Raw genomic sequence first — 27677 nt, forward strand, 5'->3', positions numbered from 1 at the left:
GCCAGTACGCTGTTCGCCTTTGACCACCCTTTGGATACCAGATCCTAAGACATCATCAATCCAACTGGCCCAACGTTGAAACCAAAAGGTCTTGAGCCACAACATTGTCACGATGGCTTCCTCATCAACCCCAAAGACGCCTCTACTCTAGTACGTGCGACCACAAGCATCCCCATCCCCACCGCAATCCGTAGAAGACTCGCAACTAACGTCGCGCACTCGGTAAAGTTCCTGCATCGCACATACCTCGACCATCCTCTCAGAATGCACCACGTCAGCCTCCTCCCAGACGTCATCGCTGGCCTCGCTGATCCTGCCGAAAATCACCCACGACACGCCGCAGAAGCTGACCTACACCCATGGCAACAACCACATCCACTACATGTCCGAGGCGCCCTCGGAGCACGCCGGTAACCCCTCGGCGGGCGGCCTGACCTTCCTCGTCATCGCCGACTCGTCGCTCGGCCGCCGCGTGCCCTTCGGCTACCTGTTCGAGATCCGCAAGCGCTTCTTCGAGGAGTTCGACGGCGCCGACACCGACTTCGCCGACATGCCCAACTACGGCGCCGGCTCCTTCAACGGCGAGCTCCGCAAGCTCATGGTCGACTTCGGCACCACCTCGGGCGGCCGCGAGGACGCCATCACCAACGTCCAGCGCGAAATCGACGACGTCCGCGGCATCATGACCAAGAACATCGAGGGCCTGCTGGAGCGCGGCGAGCGGATCGACCTCCTGGTCGACAAGACGGACCGCTTGGGTGGCAGTGCGCGCGAGTTCCGGGTGCGGAGCCGCGGTCTGAAGAGGCAGATGTGGTGGAAGAATGTCAAGCTGATGGCGCTCTTGACATTGGTCGTTGTGTTGATCATCGCGGCTATCGTCATTGCCGTGAAGAACGCTGCGAGTTAAGGGACTTTTCTTTTGCGTGATTGGGAAGCTTATGCGTTTCAGGAGCAACAACAATAACAACAACGGTTTATTTTACCTCGGTCCTTACCAGATAGCATCGGGTGGTTTTCAAATGAGATGGGCAAGGCAAGTGTCAGGTTTTCGCATGTATTATTTGTTGTACATAGTATACTTATTCCCCCTTTGCTTCTGAGGCTTGAGCACTGCAATCGAACCATCGTTACAACAGAACCGAGACATCTTCATTGCATCGTGCAAGTGAGTCAAGAAACAACAGCTCCATATTATTTGAGAGCACTGGGATAGCTGGCATCTTCAAGGTTCAAGCAGAGTCATAAAGACGCCAGTAAATTATACATCTTCCCTAAGAGTCACCCCGTTGATTTACTTTGCCTAGGTACTCAAACTCAGGATCACCGTAAAGTGCCTCAATCACAGCCGCGCGCCTGCCATTCTCTGTACCTCGGGCACAGCGTACCCTAAAGCTACCGGGTTTGTGCAAGCGACATCGAAGGTGAACGGCACACGCCGTAATCTTCCCGACAAAAACACGGGATGTACCGAAGAGACGTCGCGTAATGGTCCTGGTATCGGCGGCGCCATGGCACTTTGCTGCTGCTGAGTTGCGAAAGACGGTGATGCTGGAAGGGGGGTTAAAGAAGGCATGGGGAATGAGGTGTAAGTGGCAGAGTGCAGCGACTGCATGCCTATGTTCAGCGTTGAAATTAAGCGATGGTCCGTAGGAAAGGATGTTCGTAGTCTTGTTATTGCTGGTAACGATGCTGATGATGGTGGATTTCCGAGGCTGTCATGGATTTGATGAGCTCAGCAGACCGGCTTTGCTCAATTTGTCCCCAAGCCGGGTTGATAAAGGAGGGTTCAGCTTTTGTTTCGTACTCCGAATTGCGGAACAGTGGTGCAGGCAGACGCTCCTTCCACAGGCTGATGAAGTGAGGACTGCGAACTTGTGTTCCCACGAGAGCTGTTACTGCTATAATAGGGAAGTGTTAGCCGCAATTGGTCTCTAAAGAGGATCTAATACGCGGTTCTTACAAGCCGCTGTTGCTCTCCCTGGTTTCTCACCGACGACTGGTTATTATGAGCCGCGGTATGTTGCTTGAGTCGTTGAAGTTGCTGTTGGAGTCGCAATTGAAGGTCCGCGGGGGTCGTTGATGTTGAAGAGGTATGCAATGACAATCCACTCCCTCCCGCGATATTGGTGCTGTTATTGTTGCTGCTGTTTCGGCGATCGTTTACGCCTAACCCCAGACCCCGCCAGATCTCGCGGCGCTTTTCGTCACCTTCACGTGTCGCCGTTGGCGGCACCGTCGTGTGGAGGGCTGGGTGGGCGCTGCCGAACGTTTGGGACGCCGAACGCCTGAGTTGCATTTTTGGACCGGTCCCCGAGAAAGGTTCTAAGGTAAACAAGAGTTCAGGAAGGCTTACGGAATCACAAAAAGGGAAACGTTTTGATTGTAGTGCAATATGTGTTTTTACTTTTGAGATTTGCAGATACCTCCAAGACAAGCTCGTCATGACCAGCTGCTGTCCTTGCCGGATTTGTCTTGATGAATCCACTTCCCCGCAAAGACGTGTCTCTTAGACTTGATTAGGCCTCTCCAAGGCAATTCCCAGCCCCTTTCCGGCCGCAGCCGTCTTCTTATAGGCGTGGTATGGCAGGTAACACCCGCACAGGGGCCGTCCTTTATGCTCCCGGGCTCTCGGGCTCAGGTTTACCGCCGTATCCTCGAGAGAATTGCCTGGCTCTTGATAGGTAGTACGCTGCCCCAGCATTTGGTTGCATAGACCGACCTAGCAATCCATCGTCGCAGTTAAGCTGTCTCTATCATCTAATTCTAACACGATCTGCTCCGTCCAATGCTGACGGCGAAACTTTGGGGATATCATTAAAATGCTTCCAGAACCGTAATAATGCGAGAAAATATCTAGGCTCAAGTTGCCTTCTTGTTTCTCCTTCTAGACTTGGCCTTTGCGGCCTCTTGGCCCTTCTTGATCGACCCGACCAAAGCCTCGATCTCCTCGACCTTCTCGGCCTTTTGCCTCTCCTCTTCCTCCATTTCTTTCTGTTTCTTTTGCAGGACTCTCACGGCCGCCATTTCCGCTTCAGTCTTCTCAATCAGCTTGTCGGTCGACTCCCATAGCTTCTTAGCAACGGCCTCATCCTTGACGTCTTTCCTTGCGAAATCGACTTCCATGCATTCCTTGATCAGCTTGCCGCCGTAGCCACGACCAAGACTGGGCTCCATGGCAGCGTAGAGGATGGCTTGGGCGCCCCTCTCGGAATCCTTTATCAACAACCAGTGCAGGGGGTACGTGGCCATGAAAAGCGCGAGACCCCAGAAGGTTCCTCGCGTGACCCATCGCAGGAAGCCCGGCGACCGGGAGAGACCAGGGTCCACGAAGGTCACTCGGGCATTCATGGGGACACCATCCGGGCGCTTGTAGGCGTCCAGATGCTTCTGGTAGGACTGCCCAAATACCATAAGCGCCAGCTTGCTGCGCGCATACGCTTTGCCCGGCGTCCACTTCTTTTCGTCGAGCTCCTCGCCGAGGAAGGGCGATGAGATATAGGAGGCGCAAGTAGGTATGATGACGCGGACGTCGCGGTCGATGGGTTGCGCGCGCAGGGCAGGACTGAGAATGCCCAGCAGGTGGAAGTTGGCGACGTAGTTGACCATCCATGTCTCCTCAATGCCTTGTTCCGACTCCTTCCGCTTGCAGCCCGGGGGTGTCAGCGTCGCGGCGCAAAGTATGATCTGGTCCAGGCGGCGAGGCGGCGCGTTGTCGACCCATTTCGTGGCGAATTTTCGGACGCTGTAGAGGTCGGTCAGGTCGACTTGCTCGGCGTAGATCATGGCGTTGCCGGTCTTTTTGCGCAGCTCGCCGATGTAGTCGGCCAGGAAAGTGTCGGAGGGCGGAAGGCGGGTGAGAAGGACAATCTGAGCGCCTCGTTCGGCCAGCCCTCTCGTTACCGCGGCACCTATTCCAGATGTTCCGCCGGTAATCATGACGACTTTCCCGTGCATCTTGCCTTCGATTGGGTTCGACACGCCATTGCTATACGTTTTGATCAAGTATATGACCAGTGCGACCACTATGACCGTGAGCAGCAACCATGGGTCTGGTAACCAGGCTGGGTAGCCATCGTGGAAAAGATACCCGAGAAGCTCAAGCATTGCGACGGCAGCTCGCTAGTAGAAAGGTGATTGAGGTAAAAAGTATTGTATTACCGTGCCATCTCAAGAACAGGGTTTCAGTTGGTCGATGGGCGAAAGGAGCGAATGTAATTGTTGTCGTCGCTAGTAAGAAATTGTTGATATCTGGCAATCTCATAAGGCCAGAAGCTAACAAACAGGTAGTGGTAGGTTCTAGACAGCTGCAGGGGGGCCCACACTAGCTCATCGGATGTGGCGTCAGCTGCAGCACGCTAACAATAGGCTTCTCCAGTGCCTTACTACGTACATAGAGAGCTGAGACACTTCTATCAATTACTCACTTACTTACATAAAAGGTCCAACTCAACATCCAGGCTTCGGCTTGTTGCCTGCAACTTATCGTGACTCCGCTGCTACAACTCAACTTACCACTATACCCGGATTTCATCTGCTGCATCGTCTCCCGCGTGGTTGCCAAGATATTTCACGGGCTGCCCAGCGGGTTGAGGCGACAAGCGCAAGGTCGGTAGAGTCCAGGAAAAGCACACCCGTCCAGGGTGAACGATTCAAATGGCTCCTCTCAGGGATACCGATGACGGCGAGGATGATATCCCTCTTGAGCACAAGAAGCCTTTTAGTGCAGGACTCAGGCGCAAGCTCATCCAATTTGTTCCGGCATCAGCTGAAGAAACCGCATCCACGGAACAGAACAGGGCGACCAGCACACCTGCAAAGTCCATAGAAGACATTTACCTGAACATAGTCATGCCGCCTCGGGACACGGCCTCTGCCCCTCCTGAGAGCCCAGCATCACACAGGATATGTGAGCTGTGTCAGTTGCCGGTCGATGGAGGCGCAACTGCCAGCCACGAGACATCGATAGCACACCAAGTCTATTTGGAGCACTCGCACCCCCCTTCAGCTCTCGACAGGTCACGCATGGGTTTGGCTGTTCTCCAGTCACAGGGGTGGGATCCTGATGCGAGGAAGGGACTCGGTGTTGCACAGCAAGGCGTGCAATACCCGATCAAAGCGAAGCAAAAAGAAGATACGCTGGGCATCGGTGTGCAAGTGCCCAAGGATCTGGAAAAGTGGAAGAAGGAGAAACCTCAAAATCTGGATGCTGCCAAAGTTCGCAAGAAGGTCGCCGAAGACAAGAAGCGAAGGGAGAAGCTGCAACGACAGTTCTACGGTAACCCAGATATTGAGAAGTATCTCGGCTGAAACCGGCGTTCTTCAGCGCAATGGCGTTAGAGCAAAACTGGAAGCATGATACCCGATAGGAAATGTGAAATTTAAGTGTGAGATATACACATTTCGCGCTCAAGATAAAATTATTATTATTATTATTATTAATAGTACGCCGTACGCCGAAGGCCTTCGGTATATTTACCTAGTTCCTCGTGTAATAAACCGTGCCGAAGCTGGATTAAAAATACACGCTGCCAATATCGTAAAATCTACCTCACGTGCTCGACGTTACTATGCTGGTTCTCACCCACCAGCCTAGTGACCCTTGTTTTAGGGCTTAAAGAGAGATTATCCAGGTTCGGGTGGTCCCCCAATCTCTATTGCTAACTTATACAGCGGTAGTCGACCGGTCTGTAGAAGCTATTTTGCGATAACTTTCGCCGTATCTTTTTTTACAGTAAGCGCCGTTAGATCGCGACGAGTTCGTAGCGGACTAGGTGCTAATTGTTTTATTAGCTGCTCTTGTCTTCCCTCGAAGTTTTTACAGTATAGGATTAAGTGTTCGGTTGTCTCCCGTCCTTTACCGCAGTTACATAGCGGCGTCGGGACGTCTGGAACCCGATAAGTAAATAGGAACGACTTAAGCCCTATTTTTTTAGTGCGTGCTTATATTAAAACCGATGCTTCGTGTTTAAGCATATCGTCGTAACGACGGTACGCTCCTTAGTTTAGCGGCGACTTTGCAGCTAGTTTACGGCGGCCTCGCGTCGGAGTAACGGTATAGAACTATCTTTATTCCCATTTCTTTTTAAGCGCTTATTCGACCGTTTAATTATTTAGCTATTATCTAGTTAACGTTAATTAAGCGTCGCTTAGCCATAGAGTCGTGGGGGCTTCGCTAGTAGCCCTTTAGGGTTTCTTTTATCTTTTTTTCCTTACGCTACGTTTTTTATTAATAATCTCTGCCGCTTTTATATAGGCGCCGCGTAGAAGTTGTAGCTTCCCGGTAGTCTCCGTGCGTATTTCGAAACTAGCTGCCTTCGCATTTAGATAGAGGTTAAGGGGGGGGAACTGCCGCTTTAGTCTCTAAATAGCATTAAGGGGTCGCTTTATATGCCCCTGTTACGGTCCGGAGATAGGAGTTTTGGATTATTATAAGGTTAAGGGCTGGCCTTTTTTCGATATCGCCCATTTTATACTAAGCCGACGTTTCGTACGCGAATACGCTACGTATTATTTTCGTATAAAGCTTTTTTACTCTTTGTACCGAATATCCCCAAGTTAACACTGCGAGCCTAGTAAGAGTTAATATCTAAGTTACTATTTTCGCTTTAATTTTTAAAATATAGTCCTTTTATTATAACTTCCGATAAAGCTAAACGCCGAGGAATTTCGCAGAGGTTACCGGCGTTATAGTAGCGTTTCCGAGGCGTACCTATAGCGTATAAGCTTTTCGCGCTTTAATAAAATAGATAAGCTCGCTTTTTTTAGGTTCGAACTTTATCCCTTTCGTGCGTGCTTAGCGGTTATAAGTTTCCCAGGCTTTTTTTAAGTTTCGGTAATTCGTAACGTGGTCTGGCTTTACGGTAATAAGATTCGTATTATCCGCGAATCCGACGATAATAAACTGCTCGTACGTTTTTAGTTCCTCGTATAGTGTAGCGATATAAAAAATAAAGAGGATCGGTAATAACGGGGAGCTTTGCGAAACACCAACGCGGAACTGGATCCTCCTTGACGACTTGCCGTCGAAATAAAGGTGGACCGATCTATCCGTAATAAAGCTCTCGACCTATCGGTAGACCTAATCCGGTAGTCCCTTTTCGCGGAGTATAATAATTAGTTTTTTATGGTTAACTATATCGAAAACGCTTTTAATATCGAGCTGGAAAAGGAAAGCGACGCCTTTTTTATTGCTACGTTGTACGGACGACGTCGATAACTAGTCGAATAGCCAGCTCGATAAACCGCTGCGTCCGGTTCCTTATCTAGCTTTTAAGTAAAAGCGAATACTCCTCGGCTATTCCGGTAATTCGCCGGTTTATAGCTGTCTCTATTACTTTCCCGACCGTACTAAGTAATAAAATAAGTCTCTATTCATTAGGTGTCTATTTTTCGGTTACTGTTTTATTTAGCTTTGGGATTACGATAACCTTTGCCGTACGGAAACGTTTGGGGAAATAGGTAAGCCGGAAGCTCGTTGTCGCCAAGCCGGCTAATGTCTGGAAAAGGGGTTCCCTATACGCTTTAAGGAAACCAGGAGGTAAAAGGTTTTCCCCTGGAGCTTTCCAGGGTCCCGTTTACTTAATAATATTTCTTATTTCCTTAGCCGTTACCTCTGCCTTGATAGGGGTAAAGTTAGGGGCGTGGTTCGGTACGGTATTTAAGTCCGTAAGGTCGACTTCTAGGTTAAAGAAGAACCTCTCCGAAAAAAACGTAGCTTTCTCGTCGTGGCTTCGCGCCTCGTTAACAGCTCCTTCGCTACGTCGTAATTCTAGGATTCCCGCTGTCTGTGGTAACGTCCAGCTCCGTAGTCGGGCCCATCGTTTGAGCGACCAAAGTGTCTTAAAATCGTAGGAGGTAGCGGCGATTGCGTAGCGCCAGCTTTTCGTTTTCGCTATTTAAACGATTCTCTCTAGGTCCGTTTTCGATTCGGTGTATTAGTTCTAAGTATATTGCGAGGGTACCGCGAAATAGGCTCGGTATCGTTATTTCGTTATAGTTTACACTTTTTAGACTTCCGGTAATTACTAGGGCGTACCTTTACCAGTATAGGGGGTCTTTTTTAGGGCTATTATATCGGTAATCTTTCGTAGGTCGCTTATAAGGTTATCGATAGTTTAATTTAGCTTTTCCGGGCTTATTAGCTCGGCGATATCGGTTAAACGTGCTCCGGTTTCCGCCCGTGCTAGCCCTTTATTTAATATCGTTCAGTTCTATCCCTCTGCTTTCGTTTTACTACCTCGTAGCGAGTTAGCTTCTAGTTCGACGCGGACGACCTGTACCCTATAGTTAAAACCTTTTAAGCTAGGGTTTCCTTTATATAAAATTGTCGTTCCTCGTATTACCCAGGCTAGGTTTAACGTGGAATCTCTTTATTCGTAGCGTCGTCTCGTAATTTCTCTATATAGCGTGGCTAGCTCTAAGTTCCATTAATCCGTAAAGGCAAGAAGGTTGTTTACTCCGTACGATTTCCTGCCATGCACGTTCTAAAGCGGATAATATGTATTAAAGTTTTCGACGAGCAAGTATCGCCCGGGGTATAAGGTCGTATCGAGGTTGCTTAGGGGGCTCCGCTATCGAGAAGTTTCTTAAATTAGCGAATATATAGACTATACAGTAAAGCGGCCACTTTTTCTTTTCGATATCGTAACGGCAGCTTAATCGGGGCCTGCCTTAGTTTCTAGCTTAGCGATATCGAGGCGTTTATATATATAAATAGCCGCTCGGCCTTCGCCGTAGATTACTTAATACCTAGCTGTTTCTAAGCAGTACGCGGTTTACGTACGGGGGTTCGTTTATATTTTTTATAGTGCTAATATATCGTACTCTTTTTAGTTAATTAAAATAAGTGCCGTTATTACTTTTAATGCTGCGACGTTCCAATATATTATTCGTAAACTCATAATTATAAGACTATAATAATATCCTACGCTAATAAGGGAGCAACGGTACCGCGCCGGCTTTACGAGCGTGTCTTTTTGTCTTAGTTGCTCGCTGTCGAATCGAATCGCGGGCGGCTTCTTTTCCGCGAGATTACTGTATACCCTTTTCTATCGCTGGTAGGGAGCGTTGTCGGTAGTGATAAACGTTTTGTCCCTACCGAGCTGTCGCCGGTGCTACGGATTTCGAACTGGCGAGGCCGGTGGGTATAAACTTCTCTTACGCGTTTTCTCTGCTGGATCGCTACGGGGCAGCCGCGATTCCACGCCGTGTGTTCCCTGCCGCAATTAACACAACGTTTCCTGCCTCGTGGTCCTCTCTGGGGGCATTTTTAGTCTCTTTTAGGGTATGTTATTATAGAGTAGTAGCTATATCGCTACTGTTTCCGATAATACTTAGCTACGTGGCCGTAGCCGTAACAACGGTAGCATTATTAAATGCGGAGGCTGGCGTTATACGGTTCGTAGTCGAAAATCTCGGAATCCTATATTAAGCCGTTATCGCACAAGTCTTTCGCAGCTTAGACGGAGCTCGTATGTAGAATAAGGGAGGCGTAGCGTGCTTCGGGATTTTTTGGCAGGCTACGCTTATATTTCGAGATTTCTCTCGGGTTGTATTTATTTACGAGTAAGCTACGTAGTAACGCGGTTTCGTCGTGGGTATCCCGTAGCTTTTTTACTAGGACCCTTTTCGCGATAACTGCGAGTTCTTTATAAGTAAGCTGCGCGTTAGTCCCGAAGGCGTTTAAAACCTATCCATTATTTTCTGTATATTTCTTCGCCTCGTCTTTAAAAGTAAGAACGATATCGCCGCTAGGTAGTTTTTTCGCTGCGATAGCCTCGCTATACTCGATTGCCGTATTAACGCTTTATACGATATTTGCTGGCCTCTTTTTTGGATGTCGTTAAATTAATTTACGCTTTTAATTACTATCTCGCGGTTTCGGCGGGCTGGGACGATAATTTTCGGTTATTAGGCAGTAGGATCGCTGCTACGCGGCGTAGATATAACTTAAGCCTAAAACTTGGTTTATATAGTTTTAAGATTTTGCGTAGTTTAAGCGATAGCTTCTCCGATTATTTTTCGCAATTCCCCGCGGATTATTAATACGTTATCGTCGTCGTCGAGGTGCGGTCGTAATTCGGTCGCTTCGGTGCGAAGTTCCCTAATTACTTAGAAAATCTCTTTACGCCTACTGTTGGGGGCTACTAGATTAGCGATTAGTTTTTCCAAATGCTTTAATCCTTCTTTAATACCTCTTTTCGAGCTATTTTCGCTGTTGGAACGCGTTTAAGGCGTTTAAGGTCCTTAGTTATACGCCGTAACGTTGCTTCGCGGGTGGTGTTAGCTCTGCGCGAGTCCGGCGCGACCGGTATTAATAACCATCGGATTATCTATCGGATCATCTATACCGTAACGCCTTGGCTGCGTCCCCTCGATAAAGATTCGGCTAGGTTAATTCGACCTCGTAAATTTAAATAATAAAGTTTGTTTTCGATTATTCGATGGTTCGACCGAGTTATCGATCTTTTCCCTTTCTCGCTTCATTTTCAAGATAAAATTCTCTCTTCGAAACCTGTATTTTTTTGTCGATTCGCTGACCATCCGTTTGAGCCATAATTGTGATACGAATTCGGGTTTGTGAGAAATCTATGATATCCGTATATCCGAACCATAACTATGTACCTACTTAAACATTGGAAGTTTCGATGGCGAGCAGTATAAAAAGAAAGAGTTGGTCGAGAACCACGACCAGGCAACTTGAAAAGCGCGGACTGGATCGAACACGGTTTGCTCTGTCCAGTATGAAACACCAAGCCTGCTGGATTTCCCCGTCTATCTTGAAACCCCTGGGCCCAAAGCAAAAATGCCTATTTTCTATCGTGACATAAGCCGCAGAATAGCAGATTAGCCGCCATCGAGCCGCCGGGCTGTCCCTTGATCGGGAACCTGCCAGAAGAGTAATCCCAGACAACACGGAGATCTGAGGCAACTTGAGACGGGAAAGACAGATAGTGGGTCGTCTCATGTTCTGCAGAATCCACTCCTCGGCTCCGGCCGTTTGGGAGGCCATCATGGACGAACAAAGCAACGGTAGGTTGATCACTGATCCGCGATCTTATCAATACTCTGCTGATCATATCGTCGGCAGGATTCACAATGATCATCCCAAGTATGTATACCTAATACCTGGGTTGATCATCGTAACTCCGAAGAAAAGGAAAAGAAGGCATTTTTTGTTCTAAATGACAGCAACCTCGCCCAGTACTACGCAAGAAAGAGTAAGAACCAGGTCGGTATCTCCCGTGGAAACCTATCTGGCTAGGTATCTAGGCAGGCAGGTATCTTGGAGCCGCATGGTTGCCAGCCTCGGTCACACATAGTTCATGGGTCACCTGGGTGCTGGGGATGACTATGCAGGTACAAGGTTGTCTACGTGAAGAAATGACCTGCAAACAACTCGACACCTGGTAAAAACATTACGCTCCGACCACAGAGCTCGGTAATTGATCCCGATTTTGCTATGGTGTCGGGATCTGCATCGGGGTTATAGGCACTACTGCATGCCAGGAGTAACGCCAAAGGCCGTGACGGTCTTCTCTGATACGTCGAAAGGATTGCTGACTGGGTTTCAGCTACTTCAGAAGATCCAGACTTGGCATATGGCATCCATGTCATCCAGGGTGAACATCGTGACAGCTTCCAACCCTGCATGTCGACTCCAACGGAAAATGCTTGGCAAGTCGTCGCTTTGCGCGCCTGAATGGAGGCAGCATAGGCTCTTCGCCTACTACTCCTTGGGTATAAGAAGCCCTGAGTAGACGGCCTTGCTGTTTACTTTGATTCTGCTTCTCATCCACACAATCCAGCTCGGTCCGGTCTTTCGCTTCTCAAACCAATCTTTACATTCACTTCTTCACCAGACAATTCCAACATCGTCTTTCTTTAAGAGCTGTGCTCCGTTTTTAAGACCTTTCAACATACATATATACACGATGCAGTCCTTCACCGCCATCCTCTCCGTCCTGGCCCTGGCCACCTCCGTCAGCGCCCACGGCCGCCTCATCACCCCTCCGGGTCTCCCCAACAGCGGTCCCCTCCAGGACATCCGCGTCACCGCCAACAGCTGCGGTCAGGGCGTGACCGTTGGCGGCAACGCCGTCGCGAGCTTCAAGGCCGGCGCCACCCAGGAGATCACCTGGACAGTCGACAACGGCGACGGCGCCGGCCCCTTCGGCGTCTTCTTTGACCCCACCGGCAAGGGTACCAGCTTCAGCGTCAAGGCCGAAATGGTCAAGAACATGGACGGCCTGAACGGTGGTGTTCCCAACAGCTTTCCCCGTGGCAACCACGTCCTCAGCTTCAAGGTCCCCGCCACCAAGTGCAACAAGTGCGTCATGCAAGTCCGACAGGTCGTCACCGGCAAGGATGGATTCGGATCGTGCGCCGTTGTCAGCATCCAGTAAAGCCGTGGATGGATGGAATATATGCTTTCCGGAGCATTGCAGCTTTGGGATTGCTTGGGCGACCTAATGGCACCGGAAAAGTAGGAGGACCTTGGCGTCTCTATGACCATTCTCGTACATACGGATCAACTTGTATATGCTATAAGGAAGAATAATAATTTACCAATATAATCTGTACAACAATGAACACCGTCTGAACATCATCGCTTCTGCCTGGATCCCCATACTGCTTTCTACTCACGCTTTTTCGAGATGGTGGCCAGGAAACTGTGCTTTCCCTTCGTGAGTTGAACGGCCACTACTAGATACCAACACTGAGCTACCACCCACCGTTTGAACCTACATACTACAGACAAGTCCACTGAGATGTGGGTTCAAGTAAACAATTCGACCCTTTGGGTTAAGCCTCAGTCCGGCTCAGGATAAGCTATGTTGACTTGGGCCAGTCATACCGGCATGTGACAGCGTGAGTTTTGTTGTAGCCTTACCAACGGAACATCTTCGTCTCTCATCCCCTTCATATATAAAGCATCCTACCGATGCCCCTCTGATACCTGGATTCCTTGAAATATCTACGTGATTAGAAACAAAGCCTGCAAATTTCTACAGCAATACAACCACCATGATGAACGAAATCCGCCAATCCTTCTCTTACATTGCATTCTTCCTGCTCTGCGGGCTCTTCAATCTGATCATCGCTCTCTTCTTCCGGGAGATATTCTACTTGTTCAAGCACCTGTTCGGTTATTAGAGTCCATCCTTGAGCTCTGCACCCAACAACCACCAATCTCCCCTCTCCCGCCGGCCCCAGTCAGTGTCCCCGCGTGATCCTACCAGCACCGAACCCCAAGTCGCGGTCCACGATGGTGTTTTCCCCCGAGTTCTATCGAGCGGTTTACCGACGCCAAAGCGCCAAGATATGCTACAAGTTCAGGCGTGCCTTCTACAGGTGGTGTCCGCCAGCACGCTGGTTCTTCCTCTACGGCAAATGGGGGACCAGGCGAATTTTGCGGCACTTCGAGTTCGTGGGCGAGGGAACACGATTGTGCGGCGCATCCCTCCTGCTTTGCTCGTACTGGGCTGTCTGCCGACACCCATTCGAAGCCCAAATGGTACGTAGATAGACCTTCCCACCCCCCTTATCAACCTCCGTTTGCGCTTAGCAGCAACATCAGTAAACTGACGAGTATGGTCTCAATTGCAGCAAAGTCCGGACCGCGGCGGAGTCTGCGGCGCCTACCTCAATGCGAATCGGCACCGGTTGCCTTTTGAATATACCACGCAACTATTCCAAGAACTAGCGGGGTATGCTGGCAGACGACCCGTTTTGTATATGTACCTTGCCTAGTAATACATATTGTATACCCGTCCAGTCAAGATCGGGGCCGGATCAAGAAATGGTCGCCTTCAGTGAGCGTGTGAGTCGCAAGGAACGGAAAAGGGCGGAAGACCCCGAGGCCGTGGGCGCACGCACATATGATGCCTACTTAGAGAAGATCCAGGTGCGCAGGACATGCATCTCTCTTGTCACATCACGGGATGCCAATGACTGCAGGTGGCTATTAATAAGTTGGTTGACGGATGATCTACTCACTACTGTATCTTTATTTAAGGTTGCTTGAGAGGGTTACCTAATACGACTGCAGCAGCTCACACCGCAAGGGTTTGATAGATCAGAACAAGTGCCCACAATTGAATGGGGATATGTCGCATCAACCCCTACTTTGGTGTTTTGCTACGTGCTAAGAGCTGTGACCAGAAGGGAACTTTTGAATGCATATCCCAACTGTCTTTGGGCTGTCCCTACTACTAGTACCTATATTCGCTGTGGTGCAAGGCGATTCCCTCCATGCTTCCAGAACTGTAGAGGTTTGGGTCTGTTTAATTACTACAATCAATATATTTCGAAGCGGTCTGAACGGGGGGATAGGTATCGCCCACTGGCTTTGTCGTCCAGTCTCCCAGGCCCAGGAGAACAGAGTAGCCCCTGGATGCCCTGGATGTTTAGCCACAGCGGCCTGTACGAACCGTGCGGCTCCTGATTGGCCTGTCTAGCTCGGGTCGGTGGAGGGCCCAACCTTGTCCCTACTAGTCCTACACGCTACTAGTCCTTACACACGCCCAAAGCCAAAGAACGGTCGCATCGCATTGAGTCGCCAGGTCGTCTCTCGTTTGGGGCGTTGCTGAAACCCCGCCGAGGGTCAAGCAAAGCATTGATTCCCTTGAAAGAGAGCTGCGTCCCGCTCTTTGCTGGGGGCAGCGAGCACGAACTTCTTGTTCTGTTCTGTTCTTTGGAAGCGCTGCATCGTCACCTGATTGTTTCTCGAACTGCCGACCGACTTTGACTGACTTACCGACTGCCCTGCATTGCCGTACCTGCGGAAAAAGGAACCTTACACACTATTTCTAGCGGCTCTTGGGCCTGCAACCTCAGCAGACACCTCCGTTTGCTGGACTCTTGATTCAATCCAAAGCTCGACCTGCTGCTGGACAGACGTCATTGGCCTTGCAACAAGATAATACAAGCTTACCGCATGCCCTCTACGACGTCGGATCCCCTCAGTCCCTGGCCAATTTAATTAGCTGCCAGGCCAGACACACCAACTTTTTGCGCGGTGCAGACGTCGCAATAGTTCTACGAGGCCTCAGCCTGCTGCACCCGCGAGGCAGCTCGAGCTTCTTGCCCAGGATTCGCCCGAGAAACAGGGGCTGGCAGTAGCCAAGATGGGGGTCTCTGTGATGCACGAACAGCGGGAGAGTAAGCCAACGAGCCATTGCTTCTTTATGACGCTTTCGTCTTCGTCTACTTCTCGAGTTGGCTGGGACATTGTTTACTGACAATCGACGCTCTGCCCTGTAGTCATAATAGATACGATCAAGAACATCACCCAAAACGACGTAAGCCCACCGTCCCGAAACATCGCATACCCTGCTCGACTGACATGATGCCGTGATTCAGTGGAAGGTTCTGGTAATCGACGAGCATTCGAAAAAGATTCTGGATAGCGTGGTGAAGGAAGATGATATCCTCAGTCAGAACATCGCAAGTATGCAAGGCCAGAACGTCAGAGTGAGAGGCACCTTTGGCTGAACTGCGTTATGACAGATATCGAGCGCATCGAGGAGCGCAGGGAAAGAAACCCGACTATGGATGCCATCTACATCCTTACCCCGGAACAATATATCGTCGATTGCTTAATAGCCGACCTGGAGGCGAGGCGCTACCAGAAAAGCTTCCTCGTCTGGACTGGTGTGCTCGATCCGCAGCTGCGGAAGCGGATAAATGGCTCGCCTTTGGCCCAACAGCTGATAGGGGGTTCGAGACGCTGTCGATAGACTTCTTCCCTCGCGAGTCGCATCTCGTTACATTCAAGGACCCTTGGAGCTTCCCGGTTCTGTACCACCCCGCTTGCAATGGCCTCGTGGCCAAACATATGCGAGATCTGGCCCAGAAGGTTCGTTGGGTTTTTGCAAGCAATTGTCGCATACGTCCCGGCTAACTAGCTCGCAAGATCGCAGGCGTCTGCATAACACTTGGCGAATACCCCAAGGTCAGATACTACCGCCCTAAAGCCCCCTTGCACGAAGCAAGCGTGCTCAGTGCTCATTTGGCTCGGTTTGTCTCCGACGAGCTTGACGAATACGCACAATGGAACCCCAACTTCCCGCCGCCGAGTTCACGACCCCAGGGTATTTTGTTGGTGACGGATAGATCCATGGATATCATGGCCCCCTTAGTCCACGAGTTCACGTACCAGGCCATGGCCCATGACCTGCTGCCGATTCAAGAAGGCGACAAAACCACTTTCCATATGACGGTAAACGAGGGGGAGCCGGATGCTGAGGAGAAGGACATGGAACTCAACGACAACGACAAGGTTTGGGTGGACAACCGTCACAGGCACATGAAGGACACCATCGATAAGTTGATGGGCGATTTCCAGAAGTTCCTTGACCAAAACGCTGCCTTTACGGACGCCAACGCGGACACCACCAACCTTAACACGATTAAGGATATGCTGGCAGGCCTACCACAATTCCAGGAGATGAAAGAAATCTATTCGCTTCATCTTACCATGGCACAGGAGTGTATGAATATCTTTGCAAGCCGAAAGCTCCCCGACATTGCTTCCTCGGAGCAGACCATGGCCACAGGTCTCGACGAGGACTACCGCAAGCCGAAGGAAGTTTTACAAGCAGTTGTACGGTTACTCGACGACGATGCAATCACAGCATCAGATCGCTTGCGACTTGTCATTATGTATGCTCTCTATCGAGACGGCGTGGTGCTAGAGGATATCAAGCGACTTCTTGCACACGCATCCCTCCCCCACAAGACACCGAAGTCGTGGCAAACCTGGAGCTCCTCGGAGCCCGTACCACGATCGCGCTGAAAGACCCGAAGCGTGACACCACGCCTCTATTCCCCATTGACGTTAAGAGCATGGTCCCTAACGAGGAATACGCGCTCTCACGCTTTCAACCTGTCCTCAAGGCTCTTCTCGAAAACCTGTGCAGGGGTGCCTTGGACCAGACAGCGTTCCCTTACGTGAAGCCTCCTCTGGATCCCAATGAAGATATGATTGTCGGACAAGGCTCATTGCGCGCTGCGAAACCTAGCTGGGCAGGCGCAGGCCGGCGAGTCCCCGAGAACCGACAACGCATCATTGTTTTCATGGCAGGTGGCGCTACATTTTCCGAGAGCCGCATCTGCTATGAGGTCGGCAATTCACTCAACCGTGATGTGATCCTGACGACATCCCATATGCTGACGCCTCAGCTATTCATTCGCCAAGTGGGTGACCTCAGTGTCGACAAGCGGCGTCTTGATCTTCCCATGGACCGCCCACCAAGGCGTGCACCTGCACATCTCTTTGAGAGGCCCCCTCCGCCCCAAATGGCCGCGCCTCCACCTCCCGGAGCACCAGGAAGGCCCCCAGGAGCTGGGCAAGGCTTGCCTGCCCGCCGACCCATGCCACCCGGCGGCGGTGGTGGTTTACCAGGCGCGCCCCGTGCTGCAGCACCACCTACCCAAGCTATGTCTAGCATGAACCTCGGCCCCGCCGCGCCAGGCCGATCATCTCCTGCCAACGGAAGCCCTACACCACCTCCCAGCAGCGATAAACCACACAAAATGGAGAAAGAGAAGAAGAAACGCAACTTGTTCGGTATCAAGAAGAGCCATTGAATGTGTTGTGGAATTTGGCAGTCATCAGCAATCAGGTGTTAAACCCCCTGATTTGTCTTGAGAGGAGCTACAAAGCCTATCATGAGAACCCCCGATGGAATCCATCGAATCAAACAGTCAAATTTTGAGCAGTTCGGCGCAGCTCAGCCATAGTAGCCATAGCAAAGATAATAACCGAGTATCGAAAGGCTATATCGCCAAATGAGTGTTGTTATACCCACCGATATTAGGACCATACTCTAGGATAGGATCGCAGCGAACGCGTGTCCCTAGACGTGCTCGCTTGGATGACTTGGAATATCGTCAGAAGAGGATGGCTGGAGGTCGGATGCACCATAGGGCCAGTCGGTGTTCCTGGCACCACGCTGGGGCAGCTTCTCGGGAATAAGGAGGGACAAATTCAAGAAAGGGGGCAAGCCCAAACTCGATAGATACTTAATGCAAATCAAACAATCTCCGCGGCCGTAGAAATGTTCTGGAAATGTGACAGGCATTATCATAAGATCGTGGGCTGCCTCCTTGAGGCTGGTCCTTGGTGTCGTATTGGTACGATCTAATCCGAGCTCGACTTCTTGTGTCATGATTTCCGGCCTATTCGATTGCTCCTGACAATTATGGTTTTCCAGCCACGCGAGAGAAACTTCGCTTGCATTGAAATGACCAACCGCAATAGTGCAATACGCAGTAGTGAAAAATGGGATGAACCTTTGGCTCCCTGGAATCAAGACCAGCAACGCTCTATTCTTCCTTCTGTTGGATATTTGTACTAATACACGTTACCCCTTGAAAGATTGTTAATTTTTTAGATCAGACGTACTTCCACATCAACAACATCCGATGGAAACAGACCTTTTTACGCCACATCGAGCCTTCGGTGTAGCTGTACATCAGCAGAGTTGTTTCTTGATGTTTCAAGTACCTGACTTCCATTTTTGGTGTTGAATGCGAGTGTTTCTGAAGATAAAAGGCACTACCTGCCAGGTCTGATCTCTCGTTAGTCTCGAGACTCCAACGCTCTTGTACAGCTACCGGCTGACGGCTCTTTCAAGCCTCACTTTTCTACATCAACACCACCAGTATCTGTTGATCTGATGTTGAGCTGATGTTGGTCTAATTTACTCACTGTTGACTGAATAGGTGTGTAGTGGCTGACTTGCGTAAACTTGTACGTTGGGTGCGATTTTACTAGTAAACTGCAATGTACTGACAAGGATTAAAAAATTAACAAACTTTCAAGGGGTCGACTGTACATGTCCACGGGTAGAATGGCAACATATGGTTCCTAGTTTGAATCCTCGTCATCAGCTATGGGAACCCGAAGTACCAGCGAAAACTACCAAGTATTTATTAGTCATTGATTCATAGCCCACGATGGCCACTCCAGACTATGATAAGTTTTCGTAAAACAGTGCACGTAGGGATGCGAGTGGTTAATAAGGTCTTCTTTAAGTTGATGCGCGCAGACAGGGAGCAACAGAAACGAATTATCACCATTTTCCACACCTGCCTGCCAGAGGGACTGACTCGTGGGCATGTTTGGCACGTCATCGTTCCAACCTGTCGTCCGGTATGCTGGTTGGTAGTTACTGACATCTGAGCTTCAGGGCCATATCAACCAAAAACCTACGCGCCAGGCCATGGCACATGGCATCGAAGAAACGAAGCCGGTTACCCCTCTGGACTACATATCATTGCTCGCCGCGATGCTCCTTCGACGCGGCTGTTTCGACTTCCATGGGGCGCTGCCCGCTGCCCAGGGAATAGGGGCCGAACGCGATAATGCTATTATTGCAGAACAACCCCTGGGCGAGGCAGTGGTCGTCGGCCGTGGTCTTTCACACTTCGATGCACCGGAGCCTATTGATGCGAGGATGATTAGCGTGGCCGTGGCTATCATCGCGGCCAGTCTATGCCTGTCGTTCTTCAGTCAGTGCTATCCGTCCATCAGCAAACGATGTGTATATTGATACACTTATACTATGTACACCCTTGATGTACGGCATCATACATCTGACCTTTCGTGGAGCACAGTAATGCGGTACATCAGTATTCGAGATTTCCGAAAGCTGCCCTACATCGTGTGACGTATGTTAACGAATCCCGAGTCCCGACACCCCTTATTCCTCTCTTCTCTTTACTCAAAATAACCCTGCCCGCGCCTTAATCATGATCGCTGGAGCATGAGTATTGATAATCCGAAATCATAGTGGTGCTTGCCATCGACGGCGATTCCTTTATATTCGTGCTCGGATCCACCATGTTACAGTTCAGCATCCCTCTCGGTACATACATCACGGCTTGCCGGGTCGCTACGGTGATTTGCATATGTTTCTATGTATCTACAAAGGTAAGGCGCGAGCGGCCGTCTTCAGGCTTTCCACCTTGCCTTTAGTCGCCCCAATAAACACTGACCTTTTTCTCATATCCCCAGATGGTAGGTATGGATGAGAGTAGTATGTTATGCTTAAGTACTCACCTCCCACTTCTAGTTGATTTACCTCTTTTTGGTCGACCGATCGGTCAGTCTCCCTATGCTCATTATACGTATACATATTGTGGCCATTGCGTACTGACCACCACATAGCACATCGTCAGGGGGACGGTGAAAGGTCGCTTCAGGTCTCGACTTTACATTTTCAGTACATTCTTCCTTATAGGTAAGCCTTTGCCACCGCCCCCCTTTACTCTATGGATCGTTTGACACGCCTACTTACTCACTTACACATGCTTCTTGGGGAAACAGGAGGTTATATCGTCATCGCCACAATGTTCCTCATATAGTATGAGCACTGGCCCCTCACCCCCTCTGCTTTGTTTGCTATTTAAGAACATCTCTACTGACGGCTTTTGAAGCCGAGTAAACTATCTCCAAGACGGATCATGTGTAATTGGGATTCATAAGGGTGCTATTTACCCAGCGATTATTCTCGACATTTTCATTAATGTGAGTTTCTTTCACAGCTACGAGTGTTTACATGCGACCGATCGATGGTCTGGAGCACATGGATGCCAAGAAAAACACTGTCGACTTACTTGTGTGAACAGTTCTACCTGACAAGCACATTCCTCGCCCCAATAATAAGTTGAGTCAACCCACTTTGTTTCCCATCAAGACTGCTTTGTCCCGGCATGGTCGAGCCAAGGCTCATGATGTTTCCCCAGGATCCTGCTCTTTCAAGCTCAAATGGGCCGACGGGATGATAGGCCTCGAGAGTACAAGCCTGGGTGGCTGGGAGATCAATACTCGACTGGAGAGGCTGGCCGTCAGAGCATTCTTCGGGTCCGTCTTCACCTTGTTCAGTACATCGACGTACGTATCTTTCCCCCTCCAGTCTTGGTGGTTGTTCCTGGTGGAAAGGGGGAAAACTCTCTAAGATACTAAGATAGTGACCTTCCTGTGTACAGAAACCTCATCACGCTGATGGTTCTTGAAGGAGAGCCAGCGTGGCTGTGCCTGCTCACCTGCAAGGCCGATGGTAAGCTCGTTTCACTTCACCACTGGCATTTGGCGAGTGGTTCCACTGACAGGAGCGCATTTGCATCCTTAGTTCTCGTATGCTCGGTGGTTCTCTACTGGATCACCACCATCGATGACGACTGGCCGAGGGACATGGCCGCCTCTCGGGGTGATTACGCCCCCACCACGGCCATGGTCCGGATGGTATCCTCCATTGGAGGCGGAGGCGGAGGAGGAAGAGGAGGAAGAGAATTCAGCAGGCGAGCCAGCATGCCTCCTTCAATGGCCATTGTACCTCCCACGCCGCAGTATCCCAACGATGCAGGGTTCGGACGGGGGAGTTTGGATATCACACCGACGCCTTTGCCTACCGCATATCACGGGGTCTTTCCCAGGGATCCCCCGAACATAGATAAGGGCAAAGGACCTGCAGTTGAGAAGTAGTTTGGCTGGTGTATATTATATATAAGACGAAAGGGCACCTACCATGGCGTTGGAATTATACATACTCTCAGCGAATTATGGACGGCTACTTATAACAGCTTGTGCAGGCTCAATTGGTACTTACTTTATTCGAAGTGAGTGTATACGTTTTCAAGATTGCGAGGCGGCAATGCCACATATGCATGGTATACGGCTATTGACCCAACGATTGGCTCCTCGTGCTGCGTCCCATGATCTGATAACCGCGGCCGCAGAAACGGCCGCCGTGCGATCTCCTGCGCTCCTCTTTAACACCCCCTTTCCCGATCCCGCTTTTACCGCCCGATGCCGCGCATTGCATCGCATTGCTTGCGCCGAATGGTGGTGGCACAGGCCGAGGTAACGGCAATAAGAAAGAAAGGAAGCATGGCATGCTATCCATGAGGTCCAACATCCGTGGCGATGGCGCGCGCTAAAGCATTTCTCCGTCTCCTCTTGCCTGACGCCCTCCTCTCTCTTCCTCCCCTCGTTAAAAGGGGGAAGAAGGGTTTTTCCTCCATCCATGCCCCTGGATGCTAGATGTTTCCCGCTTGTTGATGGGTCGCCGACTCGCCAGTGGGCGGTTAATACCATAGGCCAGTCTATTGGGTCCGACCAATAGGGCTGCAGAGGTGCCATACCACGGTTCTCGCTGGGTTTGTCACTGCGCATAAGTGTCCGAAGCTAGTACGCTGACATGCAACGATGCATGCACCGAAGCACATGCCATCGTCAAGACTTTCCCCGTGTAAGTAAGCCGACTGACCAAATGTTCGTCCTTCTGCTTGTCTCTCCATACCGGAGACATCTACAACGAGTGTAATGAGAGTTTGTTGCAATGCCAGTGAAACCAGCGGTACTACCGGCATATCACTGCTGCCTGAAGCGCCTGACTGCCCAATGCCCAATGCCACGATATGATGTGAGTCGGTGAGGGCGTGTTTGTCAGGTTGGGCAGATGTGATTCGATTGATGACAAGACGGCTGGAGGAGAACCATCCACCCACTGTCAGTCTGTCACCCTGGGCTTACAGGGGGAGACCCCGCCAAAGCGACAGGGGGGGGTTGTTCTGCTTTGGTGGGCAGCTTTGCGGCTTTGCCAACCTAAAGTCAGCAGCGGCTATTTTCCTGTTGAGATCGAAGTCCCCCGTTGTCGTCCACTCGCTTCAACCTGGACCCAGGCGACTGGGTACTTACTTGGCTGAATCACTGCTGCCTGCCTCGGAATCTCGAACCCCCTTCAATACTTACTGAACGTCTAGACGCGCCGCGTCAGTTGATGCGTCAGTCATATCGTCTACTATATTGCTGACCATCCCGGGATTACTACACCCTCTTATCGTTCTTCAGCGGGACGTTTGTTTGCTGTAACCTGTTGCATCTGGAATAGAAGTACAATACAAATACTTGGCGACATTCTCCGGGAAGCCCAAATATCATTTCAAGGCCATGTCATTGAAAGAAGCCGCCTTTTAGGTTACCTGGTTCTAATTGCTGGACCCTTGCACCGCTGCCGCTGCCGCTGCCGTCATCCCACTTAGCTGCTGTTGCCGCTGTTGCTGCTGCTGCTGCCGCTCCAGCCACTAATCTAGCACACAAGTTAGGCCAGGTCGGGTCAGAAGAACTCACTCAGAAGCCGGCCCAGCTACATACAACACAACATAGACCAACATATCTTACCAACTCCGACAACATGGTTTCTGGATCTGCACCTCTTTCGAATTGCCTTCGCAGAAGCGAATGACCCCATTGCTACTACGTCCACTATTTTTCTTCCACGTACAACCCTGGCACCGGCAAGCCAGCATACTACCTACCCAAACTGACGCATACTGACGCATTCGCACTTGTACCTATTCCCCGTAACGGTGGCCCTCTAAACGACGCCTCCGAAACCCCACCCGCATTGCCCCACGACACGATAACATCCATCTCCAACCTCGCATCGACCTGGCCAGAAAAGCAATACTGCAACAGCCGCATGGGTCCTTGGTATTGAGAACGCCTAACGCTCGTCGAAGGGACGGAACGGTCTGCTCTCTAGCCTTCGCTTCATAACCACGGGGCGAGACTAGTTGCTTGCTATCGGACATTGATCGCCCGTCGTACGCCCACCATGGCCATGACGCAAACGCCCATGCTCTCGGTGCCGCTCAAGGCTACCAACGAAATCGACTGGATATCGCCTCTGAAGGCCTACATCCGCGACACACACGGCGATGACCCAGAACGATATGCCGAAGAATGCCAGACCCTACATCGATTGCGACAGGACATGAGGGGCGCTGGCAAGGACAGCACCGCCGGCCGGGACCTACTATACCGATACTACGGACAGCTCGAGCTGTTAGACCTGCGCTTCCCTGTCGACGAGCAACACATCAAGATCTCCTTCACCTGGTTCGATGCCTTCACCCACAAACCCACGTCGCAGTACTCCCTCGCCTTTGAAAAGGCCTCCATAATCTTCAACATCTCCGCCGTTCTGTCCTGCCATGCCGCAAACCAGACGAGGTCCGAGGAGTCGGGTCTCAAGGCCGCCTACCATTCCTTCCAGGCTTCGGCTGGCATGTTCACCTATATAAACGAAAATTTCCTGCATGCGCCTTCCTCCGACCTGAGCAGAGACACCGTCAAGACCCTTATTAGCATCACGCTCGCTCAAGCGCAGGAGATATTTCTCGAGAAACAGATTGGTGATCAGAAGAAGGTCGGCTTGCTTGCTAAGCTCGCGGCCCAAGCGGCATATCTGTACTCCCAGGCCCTCGAGGGCATCCAAGAGAACGTGAACAAGGCCATATTCGAGAAGGTTTGGATGTTGTTCGTTCAGGTAAGTCGGGGAGATGGAACGTTTAGCACATCGAAGGATACTGACCTTCTCAGATCAAATTTGGCCTCTTGAATGCGCAAGCGCAATACTTTCAGGCAATGGCCGACGCGGAGGCAAACCAACACGGTATCGCTGTCGGCCGACTTACTGCGGCGGAGGTGTTCGCCAAGGAATCAAACAAGATCGCAGCCAGCTTCCCCAGCTCTATGCCGCCTAGCGCGAACCTAAGTGCGGACACTGGCAGTCTCCTTCTGGATATCACCAAACGGAACCTCAGTAGCATACAGAGCAAACTTCGGGAATTTTCAAAGGACAACGATTTCATCTACCATCAGCCAGTTCCCGTCGAAGCCAGCCTACCTCCGCTTTCGAAACTTCCGGCCGCGAAGCCAATCCCCGTCAGTGAGCTATATGCCGGGCAGGACATTCAGAGAATAACCGGACCCGATCTCTTTGCCAAGATAGTTCCTTTGGCTGTAACGGAAGCGGCAAGTCTCTACGACGAGGAGAAAGCGAAGCTGGTACGGGCAGAGACAGAACGAGTCGATCTTGCTAATAGCGAAATGGCCGCCAGTCTGGATTACTTGAGGCTACCTGGCGCACTGCAAGTCTTGAAAGGGGGGCTTCGATCAAGATATCATGCCCGACGAGGACTTCAGGACGTGGTGCGATGATGTGGCAGGTCACGAGAACCCCATATCCATTTTTGATACCTTGAGGATAGATAAGGATTCGATCGTGACTGTGCTGGACCGGAGTACGAAGCAGTTGGATATGGAAGAGAGTGTCTGCGAGAAAATGCGATCCAAGTACGAGGGCGAGTGGACGCAGCAGCCGAGCTCGCGCTTGACCATCACTCTCAGGGGAAATGTCCGGAATTACAGGGAAGCCCTGGACGAGGCGGCCAGGAGCGATGGGCAACTTTACGCCAAATTTCGACAAAATGAGACGGATTTCGAGGAGATGCGAGTAGCTGCGCAAAGTGGCGATGTCGATTCGCTGTTCCAACGGGCCGTGGCCAAAGTGAGATCCAAGTCGAGCAACGCTACGAGTCCGTCAGGTGTGGCACCTAACCTGCTCGACGACGATTTCGAAGATGGGAGCCTTAGCGTCATGGAGCAGATCAATCGAGTTGAAGAGATTCTGAAGAAGCTGAACCTGATCAAGAGAGAACGTAACCAGGTATTGAAGGATCTCAAAGAGAAGGTAAGTCGAGATTGAAACTGCGTTCAGAGAGTCGTGCTGACATTTCTAGGTTCACACTGACGACATCTCGCAAATTCTCATCCTCAACAAAAAGTCCATTTCCAGCTACGAGCAGCAGCTATTCCAGACCGAGTTGGAGAAGTTCCGACCACACCAGAGCAGACTTCTCCAGGCAAACCATAAGCAAGCGTCTCTGATGAAGGAACTGACATCAACATTCAACAGTCTCCTCCAGGACAAACGTGTGCGGGCAGAGCAGAGCAAATACGAGTCTATACAGCGGCAACGAGCTTCCGTCGTAAACAAGTACAAGCGAGCTTACCAGGAGTTCCTCGACCTCGAAGCTGGTCTTCAAAGTGCCAAGCGATGGTACACTGAGATGAAGGAGACAGTTGACAGCCTTGAGAAGAACGTCGAGACGTTTGTTAATAACCGACGTTCTGAAGGCAGCCAGCTTCTGAGCCAGATCGAGCAGGATCAGGCGTCGAACAAGAGCCAGCAAGCCGAGGTTGAGCGTGAACGCCTGCGTGGTTTGATGGAGCGCATGTCGATGGAGCCTTCAGCATCTACGTCCCCGAAGCCTACCTCGCAACGGCCGACGCCCACGCCCCTGAGCTTTACGCAAGCCAGTACTCCTCGCTACCCTCAAGCCAGTTTCACCGGCCAGTATCAAGTCCCTACCTCGCCTCCTCCCATGCAAAGCCAATACCCTTCATTCTCGAGCCCACCGCCAGCATCTTCATTTTCACCAACCCCTCAGCCGCAAAATACAGCCTATGGCCAACAGGCATACAACCCGGGCAGCTGGGGCCGCAATCCCGGACCAACGTCTCCACCTCCGACCCAAACAAGTTTTGGCATGGGAAGAGGTCCGGCGTCTCCTCCGCCCAACCAGACTTCCTTCCAGCACAACCAGTACAGCACCTACGGTAACCCACAGGCGCAGCAGCCACAGCAGAACAACCAACACCAGCAGAATCAATACATGCCTCCAGGTTTTGTCCCGCCGCCACCGCCCCCTGGGCCTCCGCCCTTGGGCCCTCAACAGACCGTCCACTATGCACAGCAACAGCAGCAAGCTCCTCATGACTACGGATATGGTAGCCAGCAGCCCAGAAGCGCACAACCTCAGCAGACTCAGAACGACCCCTGGGCGGGCTTGAGTCAGTGGAAGTGAGGCAAAATACTGCCGCGGTTGAGGAAGTTAGCTTGCTTGATATGAACGATCTGCGTACGTAATGGACTCGTATATCTGTTTTATGGTCTGGTTACATGTGCGTGTTGAAGCCTAAGCAATTAAGACCGATGATGCCACGGTGGATGTGGTGGCCTGGTAAGAAGTGAGCAAGATCCGTGTCCATAGCTGATAAATAGATGGGCGTCATTAGATGCTGATGAATTCAGTAATGAAACTTATGAACATGAATACTTGTGATGTTTATTTACTTAATCTGAATATGAGAATGTAACTGTTAAACATGATCACTTACACTTGGGATACTGCTTCGCTTTTGTATGTCCAGTGTCGAGGTGGCCCGGCCATTTGAGTTGTGCTTGCGAATTGTGCCAATCCTTGACTCAAGTCTCCTGGATGTCTACGTATCTGCCGTATCACTACCACGATGGGCTCAATAACCATACTACAGAAAGTCAGGTCAAGATTGAGCGAGAGAGACTGGCAAAAGGGAAACTTGGAACAAGTGCCCTCAGGCCCGACCCAGCGTACTAGACTGTCGCGCCCCCTTCTGGACATGCTTGGATTTATTGATCTGACCAAGCTGTCCCTAGACAGGCCATGCCACCATCTCATGGTACTCTGTCTTCCGGGTATTTGGTTGTTTACGGGTTACCATTCCGGTCTAGGAAGTCGAGTCGGTGGTGGTTTGATTGTTTTGTTCTGTGAAAGGTGCTTTTCTGGGATTGGTGGTTAAATTGTTCCTTCAGGGGACGATAGGAAGCTTACGTTTCTCTTGTTTGAGAGATGGAAAGAGTGGTTGGTGCTTTTGTTCTGCTTTCCTTATTACCACTGAGCCATTGCTCCGTAGTACTTCGACTGACTTGCTGGTGATGAGATCTGCTGTAATTGGGCATTATAAGCCTACCTACTGCAGCTTTGGTGGTAGGTTATGG

General features: G+C 50.7%; 8 protein-coding genes across 8 annotated transcripts; 6 read left to right on the plus strand and 2 right to left on the minus strand.

Annotated features, from left to right (window-relative positions):
* Positions 1-112: 112 nt before the first annotated feature.
* PG986_006191 (synaptobrevin) lies at positions 113-907 on the plus strand (the record flags this gene model as incomplete). The annotated part of the gene is made up of 2 exons (XM_066842413.1): positions 113-150; positions 229-907. The coding sequence occupies 2 exons, from the start codon at positions 113-115 to the stop codon at positions 905-907; spliced, it is 717 nt and encodes a 238-aa protein (XP_066702275.1).
* A 1952-nt stretch (positions 908-2859) lies between these two features.
* On the minus strand, positions 2860-4104 carry PG986_006192 (short chain dehydrogenase/reductase family Oxidoreductase; the record flags this gene model as incomplete). The annotated part of the gene is made up of 1 exon (XM_066842414.1): positions 2860-4104. One exon carries the CDS (start codon positions 4102-4104, stop codon positions 2860-2862), a length of 1245 nt encoding a protein of 414 aa, XP_066702276.1.
* Positions 4105-4653: 549 nt separating this feature from the next.
* Positions 4654-5307, plus strand: PG986_006193 (G-patch domain-containing protein; the record flags this gene model as incomplete). Its single annotated transcript, XM_066842415.1, has 1 exon — positions 4654-5307. One exon carries the CDS (start codon positions 4654-4656, stop codon positions 5305-5307), a length of 654 nt encoding a protein of 217 aa, XP_066702277.1.
* Positions 5308-11933: 6626 nt separating this feature from the next.
* Positions 11934-12404, plus strand: PG986_006194 (uncharacterized protein; the record flags this gene model as incomplete). The annotated part of the gene is made up of 1 exon (XM_066842416.1): positions 11934-12404. The coding sequence occupies one exon, from the start codon at positions 11934-11936 to the stop codon at positions 12402-12404; it is 471 nt and encodes a 156-aa protein (XP_066702278.1).
* Positions 12405-15128: 2724 nt separating this feature from the next.
* On the plus strand, positions 15129-17592 carry PG986_006195 (Protein transport protein sec1; the record flags this gene model as incomplete). The annotated part of the gene is given in 7 exon segments (XM_066842417.1): positions 15129-15162; positions 15265-15302; positions 15364-15451; positions 15511-15654; positions 15672-15859; positions 15917-16665; positions 16683-17592. 7 exon segments carry the CDS (start codon positions 15129-15131, stop codon positions 17590-17592), a joined length of 2151 nt encoding a protein of 716 aa, XP_066702279.1.
* A 269-nt stretch (positions 17593-17861) lies between these two features.
* PG986_006196 (uncharacterized protein) lies at positions 17862-18173 on the minus strand (the record flags this gene model as incomplete). The annotated part of the gene is made up of 1 exon (XM_066842418.1): positions 17862-18173. The coding sequence occupies one exon, from the start codon at positions 18171-18173 to the stop codon at positions 17862-17864; it is 312 nt and encodes a 103-aa protein (XP_066702280.1).
* Positions 18174-19295: 1122 nt separating this feature from the next.
* On the plus strand, positions 19296-21493 carry PG986_006197 (uncharacterized protein; the record flags this gene model as incomplete). The annotated part of the gene is made up of 6 exons (XM_066842419.1): positions 19296-19518; positions 19800-19939; positions 20082-20111; positions 20177-20249; positions 20638-20902; positions 20998-21493. The coding sequence occupies 6 exons, from the start codon at positions 19296-19298 to the stop codon at positions 21491-21493; spliced, it is 1227 nt and encodes a 408-aa protein (XP_066702281.1).
* A 2134-nt stretch (positions 21494-23627) lies between these two features.
* PG986_006198 (vacuolar protein-sorting-associated protein 24) lies at positions 23628-26724 on the plus strand (the record flags this gene model as incomplete). The annotated part of the gene is given in 4 exon segments (XM_066842420.1): positions 23628-24341; positions 24395-24949; positions 24960-25547; positions 25597-26724. The coding sequence occupies 4 exon segments, from the start codon at positions 23628-23630 to the stop codon at positions 26722-26724; spliced, it is 2985 nt and encodes a 994-aa protein (XP_066702282.1).
* Positions 26725-27677: the final 953 nt, after the last annotated feature.

This window comes from Apiospora aurea (genome assembly GCF_038362705.1).
Source record: "Apiospora aurea strain CBS 24483 chromosome Unknown utg000004l_segment0_segment0, whole genome shotgun sequence".
Taxonomy (NCBI): domain Eukaryota; kingdom Fungi; phylum Ascomycota; class Sordariomycetes; order Amphisphaeriales; family Apiosporaceae; genus Apiospora; species Apiospora aurea.